At 37.3% G+C, this 27,495-nt stretch overlaps 1 protein-coding gene across 1 annotated transcript in view; it reads left to right on the plus strand.

The window, feature by feature from the left end:
- COL19A1 (collagen type XIX alpha 1 chain) overlaps positions 1-27,495 on the plus strand; it is a 293,777-nt gene that overhangs the window by 183,462 nt on the left and 82,820 nt on the right. Inside the window, exons 15-16 of the mRNA XM_069489063.1 lie at positions 3,809-3,862; positions 25,555-25,608. Of these exons, the coding sequence (XP_069345164.1) occupies positions 3,809-3,862; positions 25,555-25,608 (108 nt within the window). The remainder of the gene's footprint in view (positions 1-3,808; positions 3,863-25,554; positions 25,609-27,495) is intronic.

Consider the following 27,495-nt stretch of genomic DNA (forward strand, 5'->3'; position numbering starts at 1 on the left):
CGCTCTGTTTTAAGCAGCCCTCCAGGTGGTACTGGTACGTGGTCAGCTTTGAGCACTACTGGGCTCAGATCATTAGGCAGATATCTAAATTGTTGTCTAATAATCTTTACACTGTTGCCAAACAGAAAACTGACATATTGAGCACTTTTGAGTTTTCCAGGGCAACCTGACAGGGTAAATCTGTGTTTTGTGCTTCATTCCACAATTTTCAGGAAAGTGTCGGATGACCTCAATTGTAATAATGCTGGAACACTAGGTCTCTATCCGTTTGGAAATTCATCCAGACTCTAATTTATCAGAATTGCTCCTGAACAAATGGCCACCTACGAACAACCACCCTAACCAGGAAGACCTCTCCCAGCTCAGCAATTATCAGAGTTGTCTGCCAGGATTTTCACCACACCCACATGCACACCCCCACTTTTTGCCTCACTTTAAAGTGAGTCTAGAACAAGCCTTGTAGTAGTATAAACGGACTAAAATAGCAGGAGACAGATGTGGAAACAAACATGCAAACACTCCTCCCATCCTGTCAGGAGACTTCTTGGCTTCTTTCTGGCGCTACCATCAACAGCCCCAGCCCCTGGTCGTGGCCCCAGCTGTCCTCATCCAGTTCCCTGGAGCCCTGCAAGGAAAAGAGCAAAGACTCACAGATTACACCTTCCTCTGAAAAATGGCGGAGTCTGATTTCAGTCCTAGGTTGAGAGTGGTGGTTTATGCCTGTTGTCTTGACATAATTATAATAAGAAAATGCTCTCCAAATTGTTCTGGCTTAAATAATAAAATTCACTCTACCAAAAATCTACTGTTAGCTCTTAGGTTGGCTTTTGCCTTTCCCTAATGCTTTTAAGTAAAAGGAAAGAAGACCCTTGGGAGGAACAGGGGACTGTGAGACTATTCAGTGCAGCCTGGGCCCTTGAAGAAGGGAAAGAAGACAGGGAGTTAATTCCTGGAGCTCCTTGGAGAGAAGAAAGGTGATGCCTGGGAGTGGGCAGGGACTGTGACATTGGTAGAAATTTTGACCGCAATAGCTCCCTTACACTCTGGAGCTTCCACTCACGTTTCTCATCCATCCACCCCTCTGCTCTGTCCTGTCAGAGCCCCCTCTAGAGGTCACTGACACTTGGGACTTAAGTCACAAGAGTTTTGTCCTAAGGCAGATTCTATTCCTACTGCAGGTTGAGCAATCCTCGTCTGAAAACGCAAAATCTGAAATGCCCCCAAATCCAAAATTTTTGAGTACCAACATGATGCCACAAGTGGAAAATTCCACACCTGACCTCATGTGATGGGTGGCAGTCAAAACACAGTCAAAACTTTGTTTCATGCACAAAAGTATATAAAAGAGTGTATAAAATTACCTTCAGGCTATGTGTATAAGGTATATAAGAAACATAAATAAATTTTGTGTTTAGAATTGGGTAACATCTCCAAGATATCTCATTATATATATGCAAATATTCCAAAATCTGAAAAAAATGCAAAATCCAAAATCCATCTGGTCCCAAGTATTTTGGACAAGGGATACTTGATTTGTATATATTACTTGATGGTAGGTCTAAGAAAAAGGTAAATGTGTTGCTTTTAAAAGCTCTGCTTTAAGGTGTTACTAGAAATTCAAGCCTAGAAATCAGGCTTAAATTGAACATATGTGCTGGTTAAAGTTGTCTGCACACAATATTCCAATTACTTAACAATCCTCAACAATATTTTACCTGTATGTCCACTCTTAGCAAACATACATAAACAAAATCAACCTTCCCTCTGCACTCTTTCAGCATACACATTGACACTGTGACAATGGCAAGGCTGACTTAAATCAGCAGTGATATGCAAGAATTTGGATGCTTGCCCTTGCTGTGTACTGAATTGTGTATGCTTTTCACTCCTCATCTTAACACATGCCAATATTGTGTTACAATATCTGACATTTGGTTTGTCTTAAACATTAACTCTGTGATAAAAGTTGATCAATGTCAGCCTCCTTTTCCCCACTTCCTGCCCAAATCAATATACATGTCTCCTTTGAAGAAAGCAGAATGTAAACTAAAGTTGATCCTATGGTTTTAACTTACCTCAACCTAATGTGTGCTTAAAGAATGAACCAATCACTTACTTAGATGCCATTGATTTAGTTTCTTTGTGCTCTTGTGAATTAATAAATTACAATGCTTCTTTCTAAGTAAACTTTTTATCATTGATTAGTCCTCAGAGGCTAACTGACTTACATTTACTAAAAGACCAAATATGTTCAATTTCAGAAAATGTAAACTGCAAGACTAGAAAATGCTGTAGATATGTATAATTTGTATTAACTCTAAAGAATATTAAATTATATATTCATTCCAATCTTACAATCCCCAAAAGAACTCCAAGGTTTAGATCTCTAAGATGGAAGGCACATGAAAATACCACTGATTATGTTTCTGTTTTTAATTAATTTTTTTGAAATTCTGTCCTGTAGATGTTAGGTAGGGTTACTTATGAAAAATACTCCTGTTTTTATGTGAGTCCTTGAGCCTTTAATTTGCCTTCGGATGCATTTCTCACCCAATCACAGCATAGTATTTACTTGTTTGCTTCCAAAAACTTACTGTACTGGTTCAGCTGGCATTTAGACTTCCTACCGCACTCCAAGCCTAAAAGAAAATCAGAGAAATCAAGTGACTTTGCCTGACACTTTCAGAACAAGAGAATTAGTGAATGAAATGGACCTTTCTGTGCGTATGCTTACAACTCTCCCCCCGAAAAAGCATTGAAAAGATCAACCCAATATTTTTACTTTTTAAATATTAATAAGTCTTAATATGTATTAATATTTTACCAACATGGTAATCAAATAGAATTATTAGTAATAATGAATTAAAGTGATCATATTTAGAAAACACATGCAGAAATACTTCTCATTCAAAATGTATGCTTTCAATGCACAAGCTTACTTCTTCCTGTTAGAAAGGGAAAAAAGTTTAAGAAAATAATTTTATAATAAGTAATGAAATGCTCTTTAAATATTAGACACACAGTTACCTAGAGACGTTAGCACACACTTATTCTTCTGATCTTGCAGTTGGAATTTATCTAGTTGTGAACTTAGGAAAGTTAATATTCGGTTGTAATAATGAAGATTAGTACACAAGAATTACACATTTTAGTTCACTTATAAAACAGCTTAACCACCCAAAGGAAAGAGAAGAGTTAGTTAATGCTTTATACTGCATATATAATTATAATAGGGCACTGGGCAGTGCTTTTTAAACTTTAGTGAGCATGGGAATTATCTGAAGTGGTTTTAAAAATGCAGATTCTCCTGTCCCCAGAGATTCTAAACCATTAAGCCGAGGATGAATCCCAGGAATATGCATATTTAACACCCAAACTCACCCTCAAGTAAATTCTACAAGATTAGAATTCAGACCCCTCTATGAGAAACACCAGCTTGAGATGACAGATGTATTTATCATTGCATCAGAAACCACCGAATCATCAGATAAAATGCCAATCTTAGACCATCTTCCAGATACTTTATATTATTTATACTTTGCTAGACTATCAAGGTAGGCAGCATGTAAAGAGCTACTGACAACAGTTACGATTCATTCATTTCAGGTACTATGTTTCTCACAGTGGTCCTTAAGAATTAACCCATAGCTTTTTAGAATTCATTGATGTTTAAAAGTCATGTAGAATTGACTTGTTTTTTTAACTTTTTGTTCATTTTTACTGTCTTCAATATTGCCATTTAAGATTGTCTTATATTAAAGTGAAACGGAACCACAGTATTTATTATCTGTTTTTCTTTGGTTTCAAGGGAAGACGAGGGAAGACGGGACCCCCAGGAAAACCAGGACCCCCAGGACCACCCGTGAGTAACTAACAGGATGACTGTCCCTTCAGAGAGTCTCTTCTTATTTCTGTGTGTTTACCTAAGGGTTCTTGTACTCCTGGCCAGTTAATAATGTCCTTCTTTCTACTGTTTCAGCACTTGGATGGGTAGTTCATACTCCCTACACCCCCACCACCGTCACCAGCCCAAACCGAGAGATAAGGGAAGCCGATAGCTGTCCACACCCCATCTGCTTCTTTATTACAGGGGCAGGAACAAGTGCAGTGTCTGCCTGAGCATCCCCAAGTCAAGCATCCAAACAGATGAACCCTACTCTGAACCTCCCTGAGCTACATCACCTCAATTTCTTAACATTGGGGGCTGGTAGCAAGTTAGGCTTCTGGGGAAGCATATCCATTTTTCTTGATACAAAACTATTGTTAGTAGAATTTCATAGAATGTTGTTGCCAAAAAGTGCTATAAAAACCCTCCAACCAGTTAGTTATCTGGTTTCTCTACCTCAAGCTTCTAGCAAAAAAGGATTTCAGTTTTTATGGTTCCGCTAACTCTGCAACCCACCAGAGTCTGGTTTGTGCCCAAGCTACTCCATGACACTGCGCTCTCCACTAATCTCTGAGTCGCCCCAGATTCCCTGGGCACTGTTCAGGGTCCGTGTTACTTCCCTGCTACACGGGAATTTCCACTGTGGACTCTCTCCCCTTGAAATTCTTCTCTGGGTTTAGTGACATTGGTTCTTTTTTTCCTGTGTCTGGGGCCATATTTTTGTGTCCTTCGTCAACAACTTTCCCTCTCTCCCCATATGTTGGATGGATTAATGAATCCCAGTTTTTCATTTCAATCCTGACATTTCTTCTGAGTTCCAGGCTCATACATTCCATTGCCTGCTCAGTATTTCCTCTTGGACATCTTCTAGCTACAGCAAAAGTACTATGTCCAAAACTGAGCTGTAAAAATAATCCTAGATGTTTTTCTCTCCTTCATCCTCTACATCTAAACAGTCCCTAAATCATGTCAGTTCTGTGTCCCAGTAGCTCACGAATCTTCCTCTGCATCTTCACTGCCACTGCCTAAGTTTAGGCCTTTGTCAATTTGTACCTGCATTTTTGCAGCCATCTGAGAGCTGCTCTCATTGCTTCTACCTTTTCCAAATGCAGTATACCCCTAAATCATGACTGACCATGTAACTTAAGGCTTAACATCCAGGCTGGCTCGGATGGCTCAAAATTCTTTAATAGTGTAAAACTATTTGGCTTAAAATTTCTTTCCACATCTTCTGCATGCCATTCTGGGCCCTTCGTGGTTTGCCTTTTAATTACCTTTGCTTAGCCTCCTCTATGTCCTTCCTTCTTTTGTAATCTGTAATCTTCCCTTACTATCTCCAAAATGCCATGTTTTGCAAATGTTCTCGCATAGTCCTACGTAACCTTTCCTCTAGCTACATTGCATTGTAACTCTATTTTCCTTATCTGACTGATCACCACACTGTGATTTTTTTTTTGAACCTCTGTTTTGTCACTACTGTCTAGGACAGTTTTTGGCCTGTAGCATGTGATTATTGATTATTTAAATGAATGAGTAAACAAATGAATATGTATTGTGAAGGAAAAAACGAAGACCAGATAAGTGGCTTTTTAAAGACCAAAACCACCCTGCACCCCACTAGAGGGAGGAAATTCCAACACTTTAGGAATTTCTTTGGGTGTGGTCACATGCCAAAAATGAACATGATTGCCGTCCCCTGCTGATTTCATTTCGCTTTAGCCATTCAGGTGGATTGTCCTATTAGCAGTGCATTGGTGTTCATTGATATTGGTCGTAAAAGCAAGTTGGGGGGTGAGGGTGTGAGGGAGCATGAATTGGACACCCTGGAATCCAGTTTTTAAAGGAATCAGCTTTGTTGATTTTTATTTCAAATGCTTTGGCAAAACAGAGAACATTTTGTAAGATTTTTCAAAAATTGTTTTGTGCTTTAAAGAAGACAAGCTGTTGAATGTTAACAGGCAAGATTAGACCTTCATGTAGTTTTCTAAACCTATGATGCTGCTTTTAAGACAGGATAATTGTCTCAAAGGAGGAATTTGAATGTTGAAGGCCTTTGTGACAAGCTTGCCAAATGTCTAGGCGAGAAGAGGATTACACCGAATTCCGGAATGAGTTCTCGACTATAGATCAAATGAGTTTACTGAAGAATTTAGAAGATTAAGAAACATGTGACTGTATGATAGGATTTGTAATATTCAATTCCACAGGTTTTAGTTTATTGCCAGAGTGTTTGGGCGAGAGAGGTGCTTATTTTATTGCAGGAATTAGATTTCGAATTTCAACTCAGCTATGGGTCTGACACAGCGTTCGTTAACTCCTGGCTACACGGTATTTGAAAGAAAAGTAGTTTATTAACTTTTTTAATATAACAAAATACCTAGTTTGTTGGAGTAAGGAAAAATCTATGCAGAAAACCAAAGGTTTTTATTCATGGGTCAGCTTTTGTTTAAAAACAAAGTATTAGACTGTACCATCAGTTCATTTTCCGTTTAAGAACTATAGTTTATGAAAACTCTTCGTCTTTCTGATTCTGGGACAACTCCTCTAATGGACTAAAATATCTTTTCTCTCATACAAGTATTATCAGAACTTCATCTTGAGATACATTTTTCATCAGCTTTTGGATTTTTTGAAGTTGTTCACATCGTAGGTTAAATTGATGATGTGTATATTAGTAGGCTGCAAAAACTCCTATGGAGCACCTACTCCTACTTGCAGAGCTTAGTTAAAGACAGCATTGAAAGGAAAGGTAAAATAATCGGTTCCCCACATTTTTCTGTACCATCTTCACATTTAATTTTTCTAAACATAAGATACTTTAGAAAAAGGACTATTGTTTACCAAATGGTTATAAATGAACAGATTCTTCAAAATCAGCCCTTTCAAGGTCATCATAACTACCATTTTAAGAAAATAAGCACATAAAAAAAATCTAACTCCTCCTGATTCACATTGTTCAACAGTTTCACAAGCATTTATTTAAGATCTACTATGTGCCTAACACTCTACTAGGGGCTGGGCTTGCAAAAATGAATAAGCCATTGTCCTTGCCTTCTAGGAGATCCAAGTTTAACTCACAGAAATGTGAACAGAAGAAATAGATTAGGGGTAGTTCCCTACAGAAATTTACAGCTGGAGTGTAAAGATTGAGGAGGATTGTCCAGTAAAGCAAACAGAAGTGGGGGAGGGAGCAAGCTAGGTACTTCTGGCAGAGGAAAACAGCTGGAAGAGAAGCACTAAATGCTGAACCTCTGGGAAGTGGGGACAGGCCACCAACCACAGGCAGCTGAGACACAGAGCACTAGGCCAGATGTGATGAAATCAAGCCATGCTGGGCAGGGTCCTGGCGAACCTCTTGGGAAGCTCCACAAGGCATGCAAAGCTACGGAAACTTATGAAGAGCTCTAAGCTGGAGAGTCCCATGGCCAGATTTCATTGATAGGTCACTCTGGTGGCACGTGGGGGTTGGATTGTTGAGTGAGCAAGATTCATTGCAGCTATCATAGTATTTAGTATACTATTTTTAAAGTGTCAGCAGAGTATTTGTCGTCTCTGTTAGGATGTCTTATGGAGCTAGTTGTATTTTATTACAATTTACATGTAGCTTAAGAGACATTCCACTTTATTGGTAGACGTGTTTAGATCAATATGTTGTTGTTTTTCATTTATTTGTCTTTTCCAACATTGTACCCTGTGTGGCATAAGCCCTACTTCACAGCAGAGGGGAAGGCAGTAAGAGAACAAGAGAGGGGTCGGAGGGAGCTAAAATGTTTGTAATTGGGACTGGAGATGGTGTGTGACTCACCCCAGTGGCCAGTATGTGGGATTCCTGAAGCATGTGTTAGAATTTCTTATGACAATGTGAAATATTAAAAAATCTTAATTTTATCTCTCTTATCGAACAGTAATTAAATAATGTATCATATCCCCAAAGGATTTAATACTTTATACAATTTTAACATTATGTCTGAGCAATTAGTCTTTAGAAAAGTTATGGGGGGAAACTTTAGTGTGTTTGATTGTCTGGAAAGAATCAAGGACTAGGAGTTATCTGGAGTTGTCAATCCTTTGATAACAGCATATTTTGCTCAGTTTTCTTAAGAAAATGTTCTTCCCTTTGGGGGTTTAGAGGAGTTCCCTAAATCAAACGTAGTGTTGTTATTTAGGAGAGTGTCAATGAAGATTGAAAAAATGGAATCAAAAGGAAAACTCCCTGATACCCTGAAGTGACTCAAATAATTAAAACATTTTGGTCAATCTTTCTATGGTGATCCTTTGTTCTGAAGCCAAGTTTATATTTTCTCACTTTCTTAAGAAATGTTGGTACCAAAAAGACAAGTTCTTTACAAAGAATAATTTCCCACAACTTCTATTTAGCTAATTTTGTGTATGTGTGCATGTGTATATGTAGAAAGACAACCTTTTCTCCCCTAAAACATCATATCTCCTAGGGAAAAACCAAATTTATAATAATGACATATTTACCAAAAGTAGATTTATTGAACTAATGTTATTAAATTGTCTTTGTGAATCAGTGTTTCATGAAAGTCATATATATTACTTTCCCATAATTTAGCTTCCCATATTCAATAAAAATTTTGTGTTTAGAGAAGACTTAGTTGATATGTATGCACACATAATATGCATTAATAAAGTTGTTTTTAATCAAAATGCTTGTAATTGAAGAGCAACTAAACTGGTTAGAGAGCTAGCCACAACCACCTATGTTGAACATATTTTTTTAAAAGTATTTGTCCAATTTCCTGTTAAAAAGCAGAGCTGATCTTACCTGTACAAAGGAAAAAGCTCCTAAATTCTCTCAAATTATCTTCTGCCATCTTGTCCTAAGCAAATAGTCTTCATTGGAGAAAAATCATTAAGTAGAGATGTCTTGGATTGATAATACCTTCAAATACCTAAAGAGTATGACTGAGAGCAGCTTTTCAGAGAGACAAAATATGAGAGTGCTAAGTATCTCCTTGGGGAAGGAAATAGCACTAACTTCCAGGAGACGGTTTCAGAAGAGAGGGAGATGGACAGGACCAGGAGGGTTTACTACAGCACTAGCTCACATTAGGTACTATGCTTCCAATGTCTTATGGAATCCTCACAACTTAGAAATGTCAAGTAACTTGCCCAAGCTCATACAATGGTAATCGGGAGAGACAGAATTGAAACCCAGGAACTGATCCCCAAATCTACCTTTATTCTGCTAGACTATGGGTGTAAAAGGCAAGCTTCTAGTTTATACTTGGACTAGCATCAGCCTTACTTAAACATCACACATAGAACATTGTTTAATTTTTCCATGGCCATTCGAAGTACTCTCCAGCCTCAGGGCTGCAAGATACTGTAGTATGACGTCCTTCACTTGACATTTTCATATTTCCATTTCCTTCTCTGTAAATTTGAAATAATAGCACCTGCCCCACCTACTTCCCACAGTTGCTGAAAGGATCAAATTCCATACATGTGAAAGAACTTCCTTCTAAATGTAAAGCTCTATCTAAATGGAATTTATCCATTATTATTACTATTTTGAATATCCATTCACATAGTAGATAGAAGAGATTGTCTGGACTCTGTAACTGGACCAATACATTGTTTTCTTTTTACAAATTTCCCAAAATCCAGTTAGCAAAAATTTGAATGTCTGTCAATGAATTGCTGAAATAAAAGATCACTTTACATATGGAATACTTATTCTAGGTATGTAAATCCACCCTTAAAGAGGTACAAAAGTTATTCCTAATTAGGTAATAATAACAACCGGATATAAAGATTCAGTGTTTTTTTTTCTCCTCAGATTTACAGCCTCTTCCTTCCTCATGGGGCTTGTTCATCCATGATCTGAGCTGTTGCATTTTATTAGTTGTGATGTTCTCTCTGTCTCAACTACCATTCCTTACACTCTCATAAAAACTTCTTTTTTAAAAAAATCCTTCTAGTTATCTGAGTAGCATAGGCAATGGAAACTAGTGGGCTTATGTTGTGATAATGAGACTTGGAAAGTCTGAAGACTTGGAATGCCTTAGTTTATTTCAAAATATTCTGGTTTTTAGTTTTTTTAGAAAAGAGAGGAAAACAGCTGGAAATGAGGCGGAGCGGGAGAGAAAGCAGGAAAATTTAACTAATGAGCCATTAAAGGAAGTAGGTATTAGCCTACCCATTTGACATTGACTTTACTTCTCATTCATCATCACTGTAAATAGCATTTATTAAGAAACACATTAATTTTAAAATGTGTTATTATTTCTTTCTCTTACAGGCAGGGCTTTTGATTTTCTTTCATTTTTTTTCTCCCGGCATTGTTTTTGTGCATTGTTTCATTATTGTAGCATGAGAATTGAACAGTGGGCTCATGTGTCACATTTCTGTGTATAGCAATTTAGGTTAAAAACAATGAAGTCAAGAAATTTGTAACGTGGGGCAGCAGCACCCTCTACTGTTTCTATCAGAAAAGCTCTAGGCAAAGAATGACACTTCACAGACCTTTGGAGGATGTCACGGGTATGGAAATTTTTCAGTGTTCGAGGATTAATTATATATCCACATGATTTTCAAAATTTATTTTCAGGTTTTTATTGCATTTTCTGCTTATCCTGTAGTTTAAGTATAAATACTATTTCATCAACAGTCATTTTCAATGTCAGTTTGATGTTCTTTTAAGGTAAAAATATTTATTCACAAATCTCCAAAATGCCCATCTATTGTAAAATACTGATACAACTCTGCAGCATTACTTTTGTGGGAGCTTACTCCAGTAAAATTTGTGCTGCTTTTCTAAAACAGCAATCTGATTTAAAACATGTGTTTCTATTTTAATTTTAACTCCAATGTAGAACTTCTTTTACTTTGAAAGCATGAATCATTGCACAATTCTGAAGGTTAGGATTATACAGCAGTTTACATAGTTAAAGTAGTCAATGTAGGGTGTAAAATTGAATTCATTTAATTAACAAATACTTATTTACCATCTACCATGTGTTAATCACTGTTGCAAACATTGAATGTACAGTGGTTAAAAAAACAAAGCAAAACAAACAAGGTTATCTACCTTTAATAACTTACTCCATTATGGGGGAGTACAGCATTGATTAATAAGAAATTAAATAAATAGACAAAACCATTGCAGTTTCGTGTGAGGTGCTCTTGGGGAAATAAACGGGGCAATGTGATAATGATTTGGAAGGAAGAAGTGTTACTCTCATTAAGGTGGTCCAGGGAGGCTCTCCGAGCAGATGACATTCCTTGAAAAGGAGCTGGCCAGGTGAGGCTAAATCCTTTGTGGAATGGGACTAGGTGTTTTAAAACAAAAATTATGTTTTTTAGAAATATCAGGACATGCAAAGGGCTTGAGATGGGGAAAAGCTTGATGTATTCAATAAACATAGAGGAGCTAGGAGAAGAATAGTGCAAGAAAAGGTTTGAGAGCTGAGTGGCTTTATCACTCAGGGCCTTATGAGGGTGGAAGCAGGATGGGGTGGAGGAGTGAAGTGGCTGTGAAATAATCAGCCAGTTACCTCTCCCTTTTGTAAGCCTTAGTGTGTGCGTTTCCACTTGAGGGGGGTTGATTTTTTTTGATATAATAAAATTACTATTCTAACTGATTCAGATAAATTATTCTGAAAGTAATATCATTTTTAGCCCCTCATTGTTAGTCTTTGAGTAGACCGGGAATATACATGTTTGCTGAGAGAAAGCAAGAGAACTGATAATGCTTTGATTGTAGCCCATTTAATTTCAGTCCTGGCTGAATCCACTGGATCTTATATTTGTCTTTAAAGGTGGAGAATTTCATCACATATAAGTTAATATTTTCCTTTTCTCCACAGCTAAACCTGATGCTTCCTTTCTTTTTCTTTAATTTTTAATTATTAGGGGTACATACAGTTCTATATATTTATGGGGTACATGTGATGTTTTGACACAGGCAGACAATGTGAAGTAGTCAGATCAGGGTAATGGGGTCTCCATCACCTCTGGGACTTACTATTTCTTTGTGCTAGGAATATCCCAGTTCCATTGTTTGAGTTATTTTAAGTATACCCTAACTTTTGATGATAGTCACTTTGTTATGCTATCAAATATTGTTCATTCTATCTAACTATATTATTGCACCCATTAACCATCTCCCCCTCCACCTCCCCTCCCCACTACCCTTCTCAGTCTCTGGTAACCATCATTCTACCCTCTGTCTCCATGAGATCAGTGGTTTTAATATTTGGCTCCCACATATGAGTGAGAACATGCAAGATTTATCTTTCTGTGCTTGGCCTATTTCTTTTAACATAATGTTGTCCAGTTTCGTCCATGTTGTTGCAAATAGCAGGATTTCCTCAAAGGGCCAGATCTAAGCGTTATCCACCTTAGAGAGGAGGTAGAAAGAAATATTGGGGTGGAAAGTTTATTCAAAGGATTAATAACCGATGCTTCCTTTCTGATAGGCTACAGGCTGGGTCAGATGAATAGTAATAGCAATGAAAATACCTGCCCTCAAAACATTATAGAACTTACGCCTTCCTGCACATGTACCCCATTATCCAACGCTATTCTTAACATGTATATCCTCCATCTCCAATTTTATTTACTATGCACGGAACTGAAGGAGCAAAATTTTTGTTTCCAGCATATAGCGAGGTATACCTCCAAAACAAGTTAGTATCCCAAGCCACATTTTAGACTGCTGAATAAAGCAGGTGACAATGAATGTCTGATTTAAACATTTGATTTCTTGTTAAAATACCCACAAAATACCCTGAACGTGCCTCCATGCATGTTGAGGCTCATCATGTTTCAATGGGAATCCAATTCGTATTCTTAATACCCCTTTAGAAGCCTTGAACTGATCAAGGTTTTGTCATGTTTCTTAGTTTTCCTTTGAGCAAGGAACCTCAATCTCTTCTGTTAAATGACTAAAGGTCATGCATTGTAATGATAATATCTTCAGAGAAAATGAACATAACCATTTATTTAAGTCAATGGGAATGGTAATTTCATTTCTTGGAAAAATGACTTCCTCAGATTTAAAAATATAGACACATAAGACCTATAAAATGGAGACATGGCCAGTTAATCATTTTTACTGCCACTTGTCCCCCAGGGGGTAATGGTCCCAGACAAAACAGCTGTTGCCAACATTGCTAAAATTCCAGTGTCACCTTGTGTGACCACAGAATACATAGGCATGTGTATGAGGCAGCTTAGGGTCTTAGGTTGAGATTTTGAAAACTAGCACTTGGGTTTGATTTTCTAATTATTTCTCTCTTTTCTCCTAATGAACAGCAGCAGCGGGACATTATTTGCCATTTTCTGACTTCCTAAGTTTTTTACTAATTGTATTTACATTCTTATGGAAAAGGATATTATCTGCATACAGTCACTGACTACTTTTTTCATCTTGTCTCATGTTATTGAAACCGACTATTAAAATACGCGTGTTATTCATAGCAATAATGAGACAGAATATTTGAAATCCTTGATATATGGTGACCAAACTTGTAATTAGTTAGGCCAGTGCCCAGAAATGGATAAATACCATTTCTTTGTGTTGGGTAAACATGAAGGTTTGAGATGTCAAAGGCCAATCAGATTTGTTAGAACCTTAATGTTCAGAAAGGGATACTTGTTTCCTAAATAATCTTATAGTTTACATTGGATGATATAGTGTCCAGAAGGATCTCGATACAATATTGTGTGATTTTATCGCATATAACTTTTTGAGGTAGGGAAAAAAATATCATTTTCGTTTTAACAATAAGAAGACTCTGGGCCCTGATGAATAAAGGGTTCAGCTAAATGTGTGCAGTCATGTTTCTCTGCACAACAATAACTATGGTTTGGTATGGTCAAAGAAAAGACTAAAATAAATTGTGTAACTAGAGAAGCAACAAGTCTTCAGTATTGTCTAGGGGACCTAAAACATGGAAGGAAATTTGGTAGAAAATAAGATCTGAAGGGACTTCAGTTATATCTGCAATGATTTTATTAAAAAATAAAAATTTCTGAAGCCAATATGACAAATTGTTACTATCTGACAACATCGTATTGTGGATTCATGGGAATTTATCATATTATTTTCTATAATTTTCAGCACATTTAAAATATTTCAAATTCATTTTAAGAAATAAGAAAACCAATATCACTGATTACTTCTTCAGTGGCCAATATCATCAGTATCTTTTCCTTTGACTGAAATACTTTGTGGAATGGGACTAGGTGTTTTAAAACTAAAATGATGTTTTTTAGAACTTCCCTGAGTGCACTCTCTGTAACCATGGGGTTCAGCTGAGCCAAGAATTGTCATTTGTAGATTTATCATTAGTTACAACCTACAGATCAGAGGGAAACCTTGATATCACACATTTGAGTTGAAAGTGAAGGCTACAATCACCCCAAAACAAAACCTACAGATCCTTTATTTTGCCTTTTGCAGGGTCGTCCAGAATGTCCCCAGCTATTTGGATTTTGCACATGTTCTTGGCCTCTAAGTAACTTGGCAATGTATAAGCCAAGGCCATCAGCCTGGTTAAGTCCCAGAAGTATGCCTTGGAAATTGCATTTTCTCTGCTCAGGAAGCATTGTTATTCTACCAACACTTTTAAAGAGAGCGAATGTTATCACTTAATTACAGTAAATGAAAACTCAGAACATTGATAGGTGCGGACTGCCTGTGAGGTCTGCATAAGCCAACTTTCCTCCTGATTTCGGTGGCATATTGAGAAATTCTTGCGGTCAGACAAGAGGATGGAGGCATAGTTGTTCCCAAGGTAGGGTTTTTATTGGTGATGATATTTTGCGGACACCACTGGATACAAGTAATTTGTCTCATGCATACCCCTCCTTGCTAGTTCTCATGCCCCCGTGGCTTTTGTCATCTTGTGCTGGGTCATTGATGCTGTTTCTGTGGGTGGCAAGGCACTCTAAAGATTCCCGCTGTTCCTTATATTGCAGGAAGCTGACAAATACTATTTTTCCTTTTGCAGGACATACTGGGGAGAGATGAGTATGAAACATTTTATGGGTGGATAAGCAGAATGGCAGCATTAGGGAAGGAATCATTTTTTTTCCTAAACATCATACGATGGAAATCAGTCAAAATGTCCCACTTTATCAATAAGGCATGGGTTTTAAACCAATTAGGTTGATATCTGGGAAAATAAAGGCCTTTAAAAATTATGGTTTTCTGCCTTGGAAAATAAAGTGTTAAAAACCAACGAGCTTCATAGCATAATTTAGAAAATCTGCTTTTATGAAATGGGTTAATTATACCCATTGAATGCGTTCACTGTCACAGTCTCATCCTCCCACTCCTGTTCCAAAATGACAAGTGAAACCAGGGACTGTGCAATTTTGGAAAACAATCAGGTCACATATTGAGTATTTTGCTTATTCATACAACCATAAACTGCCTATGCTTGAGTTCCCTCAATTACACAGCTCAGTATGCAGGCCAAAAGCAGACAAGCCCAGCTCAAGTGAGCACTTTCCTGGAATACACAGGGGAACGGGTTTGAAAAATGTCCAAAGTGGCAGATGTGAAAAATTCTCATTCAAGATCCAGAAGCTGCCTTTGCTGCAATCCTTCACCTGTTAATCGCACTGCCTCTGAACTCGTGAACCAGGGATGCTGGCTATATCTTAGACCGAGACACTTCGGAGCTATAGATCTTTCAAAGTATGGTGCAGGTATATGCATTGTGGAGGAAAACCTGGCTGAGACAAGAGAAGATCATGGATCACAGTACTACTCAGAATTTTCGGATAATCAAGAATAAGCATGCGGCTGCAGGCTTCCGATGAAACTGCCCTTACCTTTTGTAGAGGAAGTCCCCAAAAGATGTCCTTGACAAATGCTTAACCAAGTATATTGTGTCACTTAAAAAATCCTTGAGATTCCCATTATGGTGATACACAAATCTCTCCTCCACAATAGAATACAATGGCACTATTGTAGTCTTATGGGAAGGATATTTCATTCTCTCTGAGTGTGACAACTTTCCCACAACTGTTCTTCACTGCAATTTCATGCTCATGGGAGTTTCAGTCCATCAAAACTATCCCCAAGCAATATGCTCTCTTGGTTAGCTAGTCTTTTTTCCCACCTCCTTTGACCATGTTTATTTTCCTTTTCTTGAACCATCTCATAAATGCTAAACCCCTTTACCCCTCATTTGGACTTATTGGAACCTCAAGGGTTACTTAAGATGGTGATCAAGATTGCTGACTTCCTTCTTTTCCTTCTTAGACTAACTTTGCTTGTTTCTTTCTCCTTCTCTCTCTCTAATCTAAGCCCTCCATGATTTTAAATTTCTCTCTATCTCCATGTTGTTCCTCTCTCTTATCCTTACCCTCTTCCCATTGTGGTCACTTTCCTTTTCATGCCTTCTTGCATCCAAGTCTTTGAAAATGCATATTTACACCATGTGTCAGACCTCTCTTTGCTTGGCCTTTATTGATTCTGTATCTCATTAAGGAATCCCGTGATCTTTTGCTACAGAATGCTCTTGATTTTTTTTAACCAGCTTTAAGATAACTGATATTTTATTTTCCTATAATCCTTCTCATTGTGAGGCAGTTTAAGGGACAGAGTTAAATCAACCTGGTGGGGGCAGACAGAGCTGGGCTGAAACCTAGTTCTTGTCCACTAGTTGTATGAGATTGGGTAAGATATTTAACCTTTTGTTATGTGTGAAATAAGGATAACACCGCCTCATTGGATCATTGTAAGAGTTGAACACAATAATATATTTACCTGTCACACAGTTATTACTTTCAAAGAATAACTATTACTCATTAATATTACTGTTATAAACATCCCCATTTTATCATTCTTTGCCATCTTCTTATCATTATTGTTTTTCTTTCCCAGGATTTAGGACCTAGCATTTCCAAGGCAAAAAGATTGATACTTTCTCTAATTCTTTATTATCATCCACATGTAACTTTTTCTTTTATCTGTTTGCTCACCTCCCTTCTATTTTCTTCTGTCCAAGTCTTTATAAAGAAACTTCACCCACTAAGAATGTTGGCCAAAATATATGCATTGACATATTTATCATCTGGCAAAACTCGTTAGATTGAGTTTTCAGTGTGAAACCATCTATGTAAACATGAGAGCGCTTCAAATTTCATGACTGTGTTTTTGTGTTTTGGCCAACGAATGACAGATATCCTTCTAATTGCACTGAAACCTGAATTTTCCATGAGCGTGTTCCCATTTGAGTTCCCACTGCTTACAATGGACTTTAACCCTAAGCCTTGGCTCAAAAGAAGTAACTTCACTTCTCAGAGCCTCATGCCGGGAAGTGAGAGCCTTGGACCCAGTGGTGGTATAGTCTGCAGGCTCCTCAGCCTCCCGCTCCTTTCTTGGCGCTATCTTCTCCAATCCCTACTCCTCACGTGCCAACCTTTGTTCTTCTCCTTTCCTGTCCCACCCTCCTTGCTCTTGGGAAATATTTAATGAACAATACAATGAATAATATATTCAGAGTGGGAATGACTTTGGACTTGGTTCTACCATTTGTTTATTGTGTGCTTTGGGGGAAAAAAATCTCTTGGTTTTCCCATCTATCCAATGGAGAATATATTAGTGCCCACTTCACTTAGTTATCATGAGAATTGAATAAGATAATATGTGTTACTATCCCATTACCCTTCCTTCCAAGAAAATATAAGTGAAAATACTTTTAGAATTATCCTGAGCTGTGTAAATGTGAAGCATTAGTATTACATCTTTGAGGAACATTTGTATTTGAGCTGGTGATAAAACCTAACACCAGATAAATAAGACTATCTTTAGAACATTTTAAACATAAACCAGAGAGTGAGTGAGATATTTCAGGGAAAAAGAGCTCCTCCCAGGAACCTAAACATCTTACTTAACGTGTGCAATCTTGCCCTTTGTTCCCTAGGTTGGCCCAAATATGAAAGCTTGAGATCTCTATGTTGAAATGTAAACATAATATAAATGCTTAGTGAATCTTCTCCTGGCTTCAGGAATCATATTTTGTAGGTTAAAAGTTTACAGTAATTTTTTTTTTTTTTTTTTTTTTTGGTGAGAAGGAAGTGTTGGCATTTCCTTGGTCACTAAAAATTTGTAGCAGAAACATTCTCAGAAAAATAATACATTATATAATTACAACTGTCCAACATAATTAAATCCCAAAAGACACTGAAAAAATCATTTATAATAATATTAAGACAAATAAAAGGATTGATTTTTTATAAAAGGAATTGATTTCTCAAATATTTTCTATCTAAAAAGCATTATTGATTTTTTTTTTCTCAGAGTTACGGTATAACTTTTTATGTCGTAATTCTGGTCAAAAATCCATCCGTGAGCTCTTTTCTACTTAGCTAGAGCTTATGATAGCTTTTCTTTGAATTAACTAGCCAGATTCTTAGATTAATCTATTTCTGTCAGCCCTGTCTTCTGTAAATTTAAAAGCAGCAAGCCCTTTGCTCTGTATGATACCATTTCTAACTAAAACCAAAACTAACACGCAAAAAATAGACTATATCTAAAGACTTTTTTCTTGTAAAAGCAATGATTCTATTGAATTCAGCAAACATTTAGTGTTGGGGCATGGGGAGAGTTGGGAAGTTACTACATAACACAGCCTGGTAAATTTGAAAGGATTGAAACTCCTTGCCCTCAAGAAGTTTTCATTTCAATGAGGAATCCAGGCATGTACACAAGCCACTAATATCAGTGCAAATGTGCTTTATTGAGTTATGTACGATGTGCTATATATGGAAACATAAAGGAGAGAAAACCTCATTTGATATTAGCTTTTCCAACCATTATTGTTGCTCCATCTCACCATTCCTATGTCTGAGTTTAGGCTTCCTAATGATTTTTTTTTAAATACCAAGGGGAAAATAATTACTGATCTCTGCTTTTTCTGCAAGCCACTAGAACATTGAAACTGTGTCTTGAAAATTAGCCCAAAGGACTTTGCAGTAACAAACTTTCTATCTGTTCTTACAGCAAAGCTATTTTTGAGCATTCTTTTAAGAGAGTTGGTTAGTACAACTTCCTTCACAGAGGTTTTTGGTATTTCAAAGGTTGTTCCTGAAGTTAATTGAAAACTCACTGGGCCATAGGCAGTTGTGTGTCACCTGAAAATATGTATTTGTGAATCCTGAAAGGAGCTTCTAATAGGAGATTGAAGAGCTGTGGTGCATAAGTGGCACCCAGGTGGCTGAAGGAGACTCAATTGACAGAGTTATAAAGAACTACAGGGGACTTTTAGAGAAAGGGGAGAAAGGAAAATAGTTCAGGAGTGACAATCAGAGGGGGAGCAGAGGAGTTGACTGAGAAGCTGTGGATACCTTGAGTCACAATGTGCAGGGTATGCTAAAGCTGAATCCAAAACCTCAAGCCCTGACTTGCATATAGAGTGTATGGCAAAGAACAGTAAGGCAAAAATATGGTTCTTTGAGCTAAGCACACAAGGTGTATTGGCTGAAGAGTAAAAGTGCAGCTAAGACCAAGACTAAAGAAGTACAATTTTTAACAGAATAACTCTGCCCATCATTTTTTTATTTTTTATTTTTTTTTTATTTCAGAATATTATAGGGGTACAAACGTTTTGGTTACATAAATTATTTTTGTACTGTTTGAGTCAAAGTTATAAGTGTGCCCATCACCCAGACAGTGTGCATTACACCCATTAGGCGTGAATTTACCCATCCCCTCCTTCCCCCACCACCTGCTTGATGACTGATGAATGTTACTTCCATATGTGCACATAAGTGTTGATCAATTAGTTCCAATTTAATGGTGAGTACACGTGGTGCTTGTTTTCCATTTTTTTGATACTTCACTTAGAAGAATGGTCTCTAGTTCCATGTAGGTTAATACAATACATTTTTTATGGCTGAGTAGTACTCCATGGTGTACATATACCACATTCTGTTAATACACTCATGTATTGATGGGTACTTGGGTTTTTTCCACGTCTTTGCAATTGTGAATTGTGCTGCTGTAAGCATTTGAGTGCAGGTGTTGTTTGCATAGAATGGCTTTTTTTCCTTTGAGTAAATGCCCAATAGTGGGATTGCTGGATCAAATAGTAGTTCTACTTTTAGTTCTTTGGGGTATTTCCATGCTACTTTCAATAGAGGTTGTACTAGTTTGCAGTCCCACCAACAGTGTAGTTTTCTTGGCTGTGCAGAAACTTTTTAATTTGATCATGTCCCATTTATTTAATTTTGTTGTTGCCGTGATTGCTTCTGGGGTCTCCTTCATAAATTCTTTGCCTAGGCTGATGTCTGTAAGAGTTTTTCCAATATTTTCTTCTAGAATTCTTATAGGTTCATGCATTAGGCTTAAGTCTGTTATCCATCATGAGTTGATTTTTGTGAGAGGTAAGAGGTACGGATTCTGTTTCAGTCTTCTACATGTGACTATCCAATGTTCCCAGCACCATTTATTACATAGGGACTCTTTTCTCCACTGTATGTTTTTGTCTGGTTTGTCAAAGATCAGATTGCAATATGAGGATGGTTTTATATCTGGGTTCTCTGTTCTGATCCATTGGTCTATGTCTCTGTTCTTGTGCCAGTACCATGCTGCTTTGGTTATTATAGCCTTATAGTATAGCTTGAAGTCTGGTAAATTGATGCCTCCCAATTTGTTCTTTTTGCTTAAGATTACTTTGGCTATACAAGGTCAGACATAAGAAGGCAATCAAGGGTACCCAAATGGGGGCATAAGAGGTCAAACTATCACTCTTTACTGGTGATATAATCTTATATCTAGAAAAGACCAGAGATTCTGCCTAGAGACTTCTGGAATTGATAAATAAATTCAGCAAAGTCTCAGGTTACAAAATCAATGTACACAAATCAGTAGCATTCCTATACACCAACAACAGTCAAGCTGAGAACCAAATCAAAGACTCAAAACTTTTCACAATGGCAACAAAGAAAATGAAATACCTAAGAGCATATTTAACTAAGGAGGTGAAAGACCTCTATATGGAAAACTACAAAACACTGAGGAAGGAAATAGCAGAGGACATAAACAGATGGAAAAACATACCATGCTCATGGGTCGGCGGAATCAACATTGTTAAAATGTCCATACTACCCAAAGTGATCTACAGATTCAGTGCAATCCCTATTAAATTTCCAACATCATTTTTCACAGATCTAGAAAAATAATAATTCTTCCTATCTTTTAAACTTTGAGAATGTGTGCCAAAACTGACATCTACTAAAAGATAATAATGCAAACAGCTCATTTTTACACTATGCATCTGATAACTCTAGTGATAGACATTCATGGTATTTCTCTGTTTTCTACCTCCAGCAAGAGTTTAGCCAAAAACTTTTAAAATCCTACTACAACTATTGCTGAAAGAATATACTTTCCAAATTGCAAATAGCTTTAATTCACTTCATCACACCAGGTATGGTTCTTTGCACTAGGAAACAACATCAGGATCTCTGCCCATACTAGGTTTACAGACCTCTGAGATAATTACACATCAGTATGGTTGAGTTCTGAACAGGTGTGTCTCCTTGGAGTTCATTAGCATTTTTGTTAATAAGATGCTCTATAATTGTGTAATCATCACATTAACCCAGATGTCCTATATCTCCCAATCTAATACAAATAGAATTAAGCAGAGCTCCATAGAAGATAGACATTGTGTAGCTATGATTTGTATACAGCCATGCTGTCGGTCCCTGTCATGAACAAGATACTGGGACATTTTTCCTTTCCATAAACCCTCAACCAATTTTCCTAGGAGAGCTACCAAGAGCATTAGCCAAGGCTGACATGCCCTCTGTAGTTGGCATCTCTCTCCACTGGGCCCAGGTCTTTTCAATGGGTCCTTATAAATGCAAACCTCAGAGAAAGTGACCTCTCAAGTGCCCTGTTGCATCTATTAATACTAACACCATGTGATGCTGGGAGATCTGTCACTTACCGCAGGTCTTTAACTTCTTCCTCAGAGTTGATTAATAATCTACAAGAATGACATCTCTTACTAAACTTGGAAATAAACAACTCCTTCATCTTCTCCAGCCATGTTTCAGACCAGAATAGAAGATAGAATAATAGCACATCTCTTGAGGTTGTGGCGTTAGGACAGCCACCAATTCTAAGACCACAGGGTCTGTATAGTTTTTCTAACTGTAAACAGAGAGTTGCTCTTGCCATTTATATGCATAGAGTTTATTTATGGTCACTACCCTATTCTTTGATTGAGATTGTTTCCGTCTGACAGTTTCAGAACATCCACCAAGTGAGCCACTGCTACACTGCACTGCAGTGCAGTCAGTGTAGAGGTAGACTCCAGAAGACCCTACTGGTGTTTCCTTTTAGTCTCTGCAAGTTTCCTTTAACCCTTCTAGGAGGGTTTGTATAAAGTATTGCTTGCAGAGTAGATTGTTAGCTGTAAATCTCTGTTGCATTAAACTTGGAATCTGTAGTACCCAAAGTATCCCAGTGACTAAAAGAATGATAAAGAAAATGTCATCTTAAATGCTCAACATGAGATTAAGTAGTAGGGCCTAAAACTTCAGATCAAATCCATTTGGAGCACTGCTTTGTGGATATGACATTTTATGGCAACAACAGAATATATGAAAATGTAGGAGTAACATTTATGAGTTTATTAATCTTGTGGATATCTGAATAATATTTTTCAAATTTTCTATCGGCTCATGGCTCTTTTCAGTGAGTTGTGCTCTTGCCTTTATTTTTAGCGGGAGCAGCTGCACTGAGCCACCCATATTCTCTCACCCAAGCCCCAGTGGTAAGCACAACAGGATCAGCATCCTGGATGAGGAATATATACTGTGTTTATGAAATGCAGTTGTCTTCTATGGACAGATAACCAGTCTGTAAAGAGTCATACTCAATTCTCACCAATTCTTTAAAAATTATCACCATTCTATTATTTTTACTATCCTCAGCCATACTGCAACCTGTTCTGTGTCATGCAACTCCTACCACATTCTTTGCTCTCCTGTTTCTTTTCCTTACTGCCTCCCACAGCTCCTCCTGAAGGCCTTACCCACCTGCTCTCCCAACCTCTATAGACAAAGATAGGATGCATTTTGAGTACAGTGGTGGATTGGTGGATTGAGAGGCATATTATGGAATATTCAGGCATAAGTTGAGAGCATGTCATGAGTTGAGAGCATGTATGAAGATAGATGGGAGATGCAAACAGAAGTTGAAGGGGCTTTTGTTGACTGCCCATTAGGGATACATCTAAAAGCAGAGCTTTTATCTCCTCACCTCCTATACTAAGGACAGTGCAATGCTCATCAGAAGTACTAAGTACAATTTTTGTTGATTTTTTTTTTCAATTTCAGTAAGGGGAGTAGAACATGTAAGAGTGATCACCTAGCATTCTCTCAGGCACACATTAATTGTGCATGATAAAAAAAATTACTACCATGATAAATGCACACATTAATTGTGCATGATAAAAAAAATTACACACCATGATAAAAAAAAAAATTACTACAAAAGTGATGTTAGGCTGAGAGTCTGCCTTTAAATTAAGAGAGTAGAGTAGATGAGAGCTGACTTTGGGCCCAATGCCGATGTTAAATATTGGGCCTGTTACTTACCAGTGGTGTGACCTTGGGCCAATAAACAATTTCCAACCCTCATTTTCTTCATCTTTGAATCAGAAACAGTGATGGAACATTGCTCATGGTGTCATGGTAGGAATTAAATTAGTTAACTCCTGCTATACTGCCTGGCACACAATAAGCACTACATAAATGTTTGCTATTATTATTTGATTGATTCTGCTGCTCTATTTGACGTTGTTCTATTATATTTGGGAGCCCGATAACTACTACTCTCACTTTTAATGTGAATTAATGTGTATTAAGCTAAATTTACCCACCCCATCACTATTCTCTGATCTATTTGGCCTTATCAACACAGATTCACTGAACGCCTGCTATGCATATACCTCTAAGCTACCTGTTGATGCTACTACATATGGTGTGTAAAATTCTTCCTTTTCTCATTATATGTTTGCAGAAGGATCAATATGTGTAGAAGCTCACACCACCTGAGTTTCAAGAAGGAGTTCTTAACTTGCATGTTCTTAGCTTGAGACTTTGTGCAACAACCCCCAGTTCGATGGTTGCTTTCCTCATTACTTCACCTAACTGACCTAGAATATTTTACAAAAAAAGTGGCTGATGGGAAACGAACATAAGTATATAATGCCATGAGAATTCTGACATTAGCTCTGTTTTTATTTCAGCAAGGTAACAGCATCGTCTGTCTTTCCAATCATAGTCAGCTCCATTACTCATGAGACCCATTATTTTCTCAAGAATTACACCAACCTGCTTCCAGGCATTCATCACCACATCCTGTGCCCTTTATGTTTAGTGGCACAATGCAAAGGCTTCCTATTAGAAGATGTCTTCAGTCACAAGCCATTCATGAGAAACACCTGGCATAAATATTAACCAACATTTATCTTTTTATATAACTAAGGTGCTACCTGCATCAGTGACTGCAGCTAGAGATTGGTCCTTCAAATTTTTCTTTGCTTTTCAAAGCTTTCATTCCCTTTTTAAAAAATAATCTTTGTGTAATGGTGCTGTTTGAGTTGCTCAATTGTCCTCTTTCTGTGTCTTACCTTCCAAGGTAAAGTGTTATGAATTTTGCCTCCATAACATTTTCTCTCCTCCACCCTTCTCTTCCTCTCCTTCTAGAAGCTTTAGGGAAGGACTTATGTCTTTATTTCTTTCCTATCTACCCCAAGTTCAGCATCTGCTTAGTAAATATTCCCAGGTCAACTAAAGATGACCAATATTTAAATGTCTTAAGTCTGAGGTTTTATAGCAGAATGTACTGCCCATTTTCATACCTTTACTCAAAAGAGTAAAGCAATAGAAAAAAAATATTTCCCCCATATTTTCTAAGTTAATAACATGTGGGGGCATACATTTCTATAATACATTGATAAAAGCCCTGTGAGAAGTGCCAAAAATAAACTGAAGCTACAACCTCTTCTCTAGAAGAGTCTTTTTTTTTTTTTTTTTGGTTGAGACAGAGTCTCACTTTGTTGCCCAGGCTAGAGTGAGTGCCGTGGCGTCAGCTTAGCTCACAGCAACCTCAGACTCCTCGGCTTAAGCGATCCTACTGCCTCAGCCTCCCGAGTAGCTGGGACTACAGGCATGCGCCACTATGCCCGGCTAAGTTTTTCTATATAGATTTTTAGGTGTCCATATAATGTCTTTCTATTTTTAGTAGAGACGGGGTCTCGCTCAGGCTGGTCTCGAACTCCTGACCTTGAGCAATCCACCCGCCTCGGCCTCCCAGAGTGCTAGGATTACAGGCGTGAGCCACCGCGCCCGGCCTCTAGAAGAGTCTTATGGGCACAATTCCATTTAATAAAGAATATGCTGATGGTTGACCTTCTAGCAAAATGTAACATGGTTCCACTTAGGATCTCTCTTGAATTTATGAAGGATTTAACCTAGAAAAACCTTTAGAAACCTGATGATAAATTAATGTTCATGTAATTCTTTATTAGAATATTTGACTAAACAGAGTCTTCCTTTTTCTTAACTATGTGATTTCAAGAGTTCTTAGGTATATTATTTAAATACACATTGTTTTGGTAAATGTTTACATGTTTGTCTTTGATTTGTTTATAATACAGGGACCTCCTGGAATGCAAGGAATACAACAGAGTCTTGGTGGATATTATAACAAGGTATGGCTTCTTTTTTTCACAACTTATAATACAAAGAGATTTTATGTGATTGTATTTTTGAAAAAAAAATAAACTTATTAATTCCTAACTGCTGAAACTTTGATATATGATCACATATACCTAAACATCTTTCCATACAGAAAGATATGTTTCCAAAAAAATTTTCTACTTAGTGTCTTATTATAATGGCAGGGTGTTATCTTTATAAATAAAATGAAAAATTTAGTTCAAAGTTTGCTAATGCAAAAAACTGTGGTTCACCATTGATGTCATATATCAAGCTTCTCTGAGGACAGAAATTATTTGCTACATTGAAGCTCTGGGCAGCACAACAGGTGATAGATTTCTTATCAAAACCAAGAGGTATTGAACCAAAATCTCAAGCAAATGTTTACATACCAAAAGTCAAGAATGGGAGTGCCCAATCTTGGTGAGGAGCACTTTTAACTTCTCCAGGGTTTTTTTTTTATCACAATTGGGATAGGTGGAATGCTGACATGGAAGTATCTGAGTGGCAAAAGGCAAGACAGTTTCCATCCCAATTCTGCAAGGCAGCACAACAGGATGGGAATGTGTGTTAGTAATCAAGTAAGACTGGAAGATCTAGATGATATCATTGACTGATTCATCATTCAGCAACAAATATTTGGGGTCTGCTCACTTCATATGAGGCATTCTGTCCATTGATTAGGGTCTGATACACATAATAGCTCATTGTTGATACCTTGCACCACAGAAAACACTGGAGAAACTTCCCATTACATTTCTCTTTTCTATGTTCTTCCTTTCCCTTCCTATAAATTCCCGTGTGTTGGTCCTCTCTGTTTAGAAATCTCAAAGGGACCTTCTGTGCCAGCACAGACCTTGAAGATAGCAAGTGCTGAATACAACGTCAAATGATGAGCTAATTAATTAAAAGATCCCAATTCTTCTTTCATCAGAGTAAGGGCAACATAAAGAGGCCTAAATAATTTTTGGTTGATACATTTAAACTCAAACATGCGGAAAGTTCGTTATACTTAAATTTCTCTCATTTATTTAGGTTTTCCAGGGAGTATTATATTAGGAAGAATACCTAGGATATATTTTATGATTCTGTATTAAATATTTCTTTATAGATATATACTAGCTTTTTCAAAACATTAAGGCTTACCACAAGTGAGAAAAAGTAATCTGAACTATATCCAAGTTTAATCATTGTAATGACACCTGCTGTTATAAAATAGGATTTATCATAAATGCTTCAAAATAATGAGAATAAGCTGGCTCTGATGTCACAGTGTCAGCTAGAAAAACTCAAAGAACATGTTATATTACTATCATCCTTGGTATAAAAATTACCAAGTTGCTGCTCAGCTACTTAAGTATTTGCTACCCTTGCAAAACTTTTAAAGCTCACATCTTTACAGGTCTCCCAACACTACTTCTATATATAGTTTATGTTGCTGATGAGTCAGTTTGCCCTTAAATGAAGATATATAGAGCATTTATATTTTACAGTCTAAAGTTGAGAATGTAAATTGTTAAACTTTAAGGTTATATTTTTAAAAAGAAAAAAAATGGGGGCTAACCAGAGCAGCCAAGTGGAGAGTCTTGCTAATAGAAAGCCAGTACTTTAAACTTAGCTATTAACTCACCTAAAAGAACTCCAGCTATCATTATTGCCATTACAGAATTGAAGCTCCTGGGTGTTTAGTCCACATGTGCTCTAAATGTGACTTGAGAGCTGGAGCAAGGCTGGATAAAGAAGAGAGACCATAGCTTTTATCCCAAATGATGCACTATGACCATGTAGTGTCAGAGACTTTCGGCCCATCTGGGAATTAATGGAAGATAACTTACCACACACTTTATTCCGTTTCCTTCTGAGTGTAGTTAGAGCATTTA

Source organism: Eulemur rufifrons, chromosome 15 (genome assembly GCF_041146395.1).
Source record: "Eulemur rufifrons isolate Redbay chromosome 15, OSU_ERuf_1, whole genome shotgun sequence".
Lineage (NCBI taxonomy): Eukaryota > Metazoa > Chordata > Mammalia > Primates > Lemuridae > Eulemur > Eulemur rufifrons.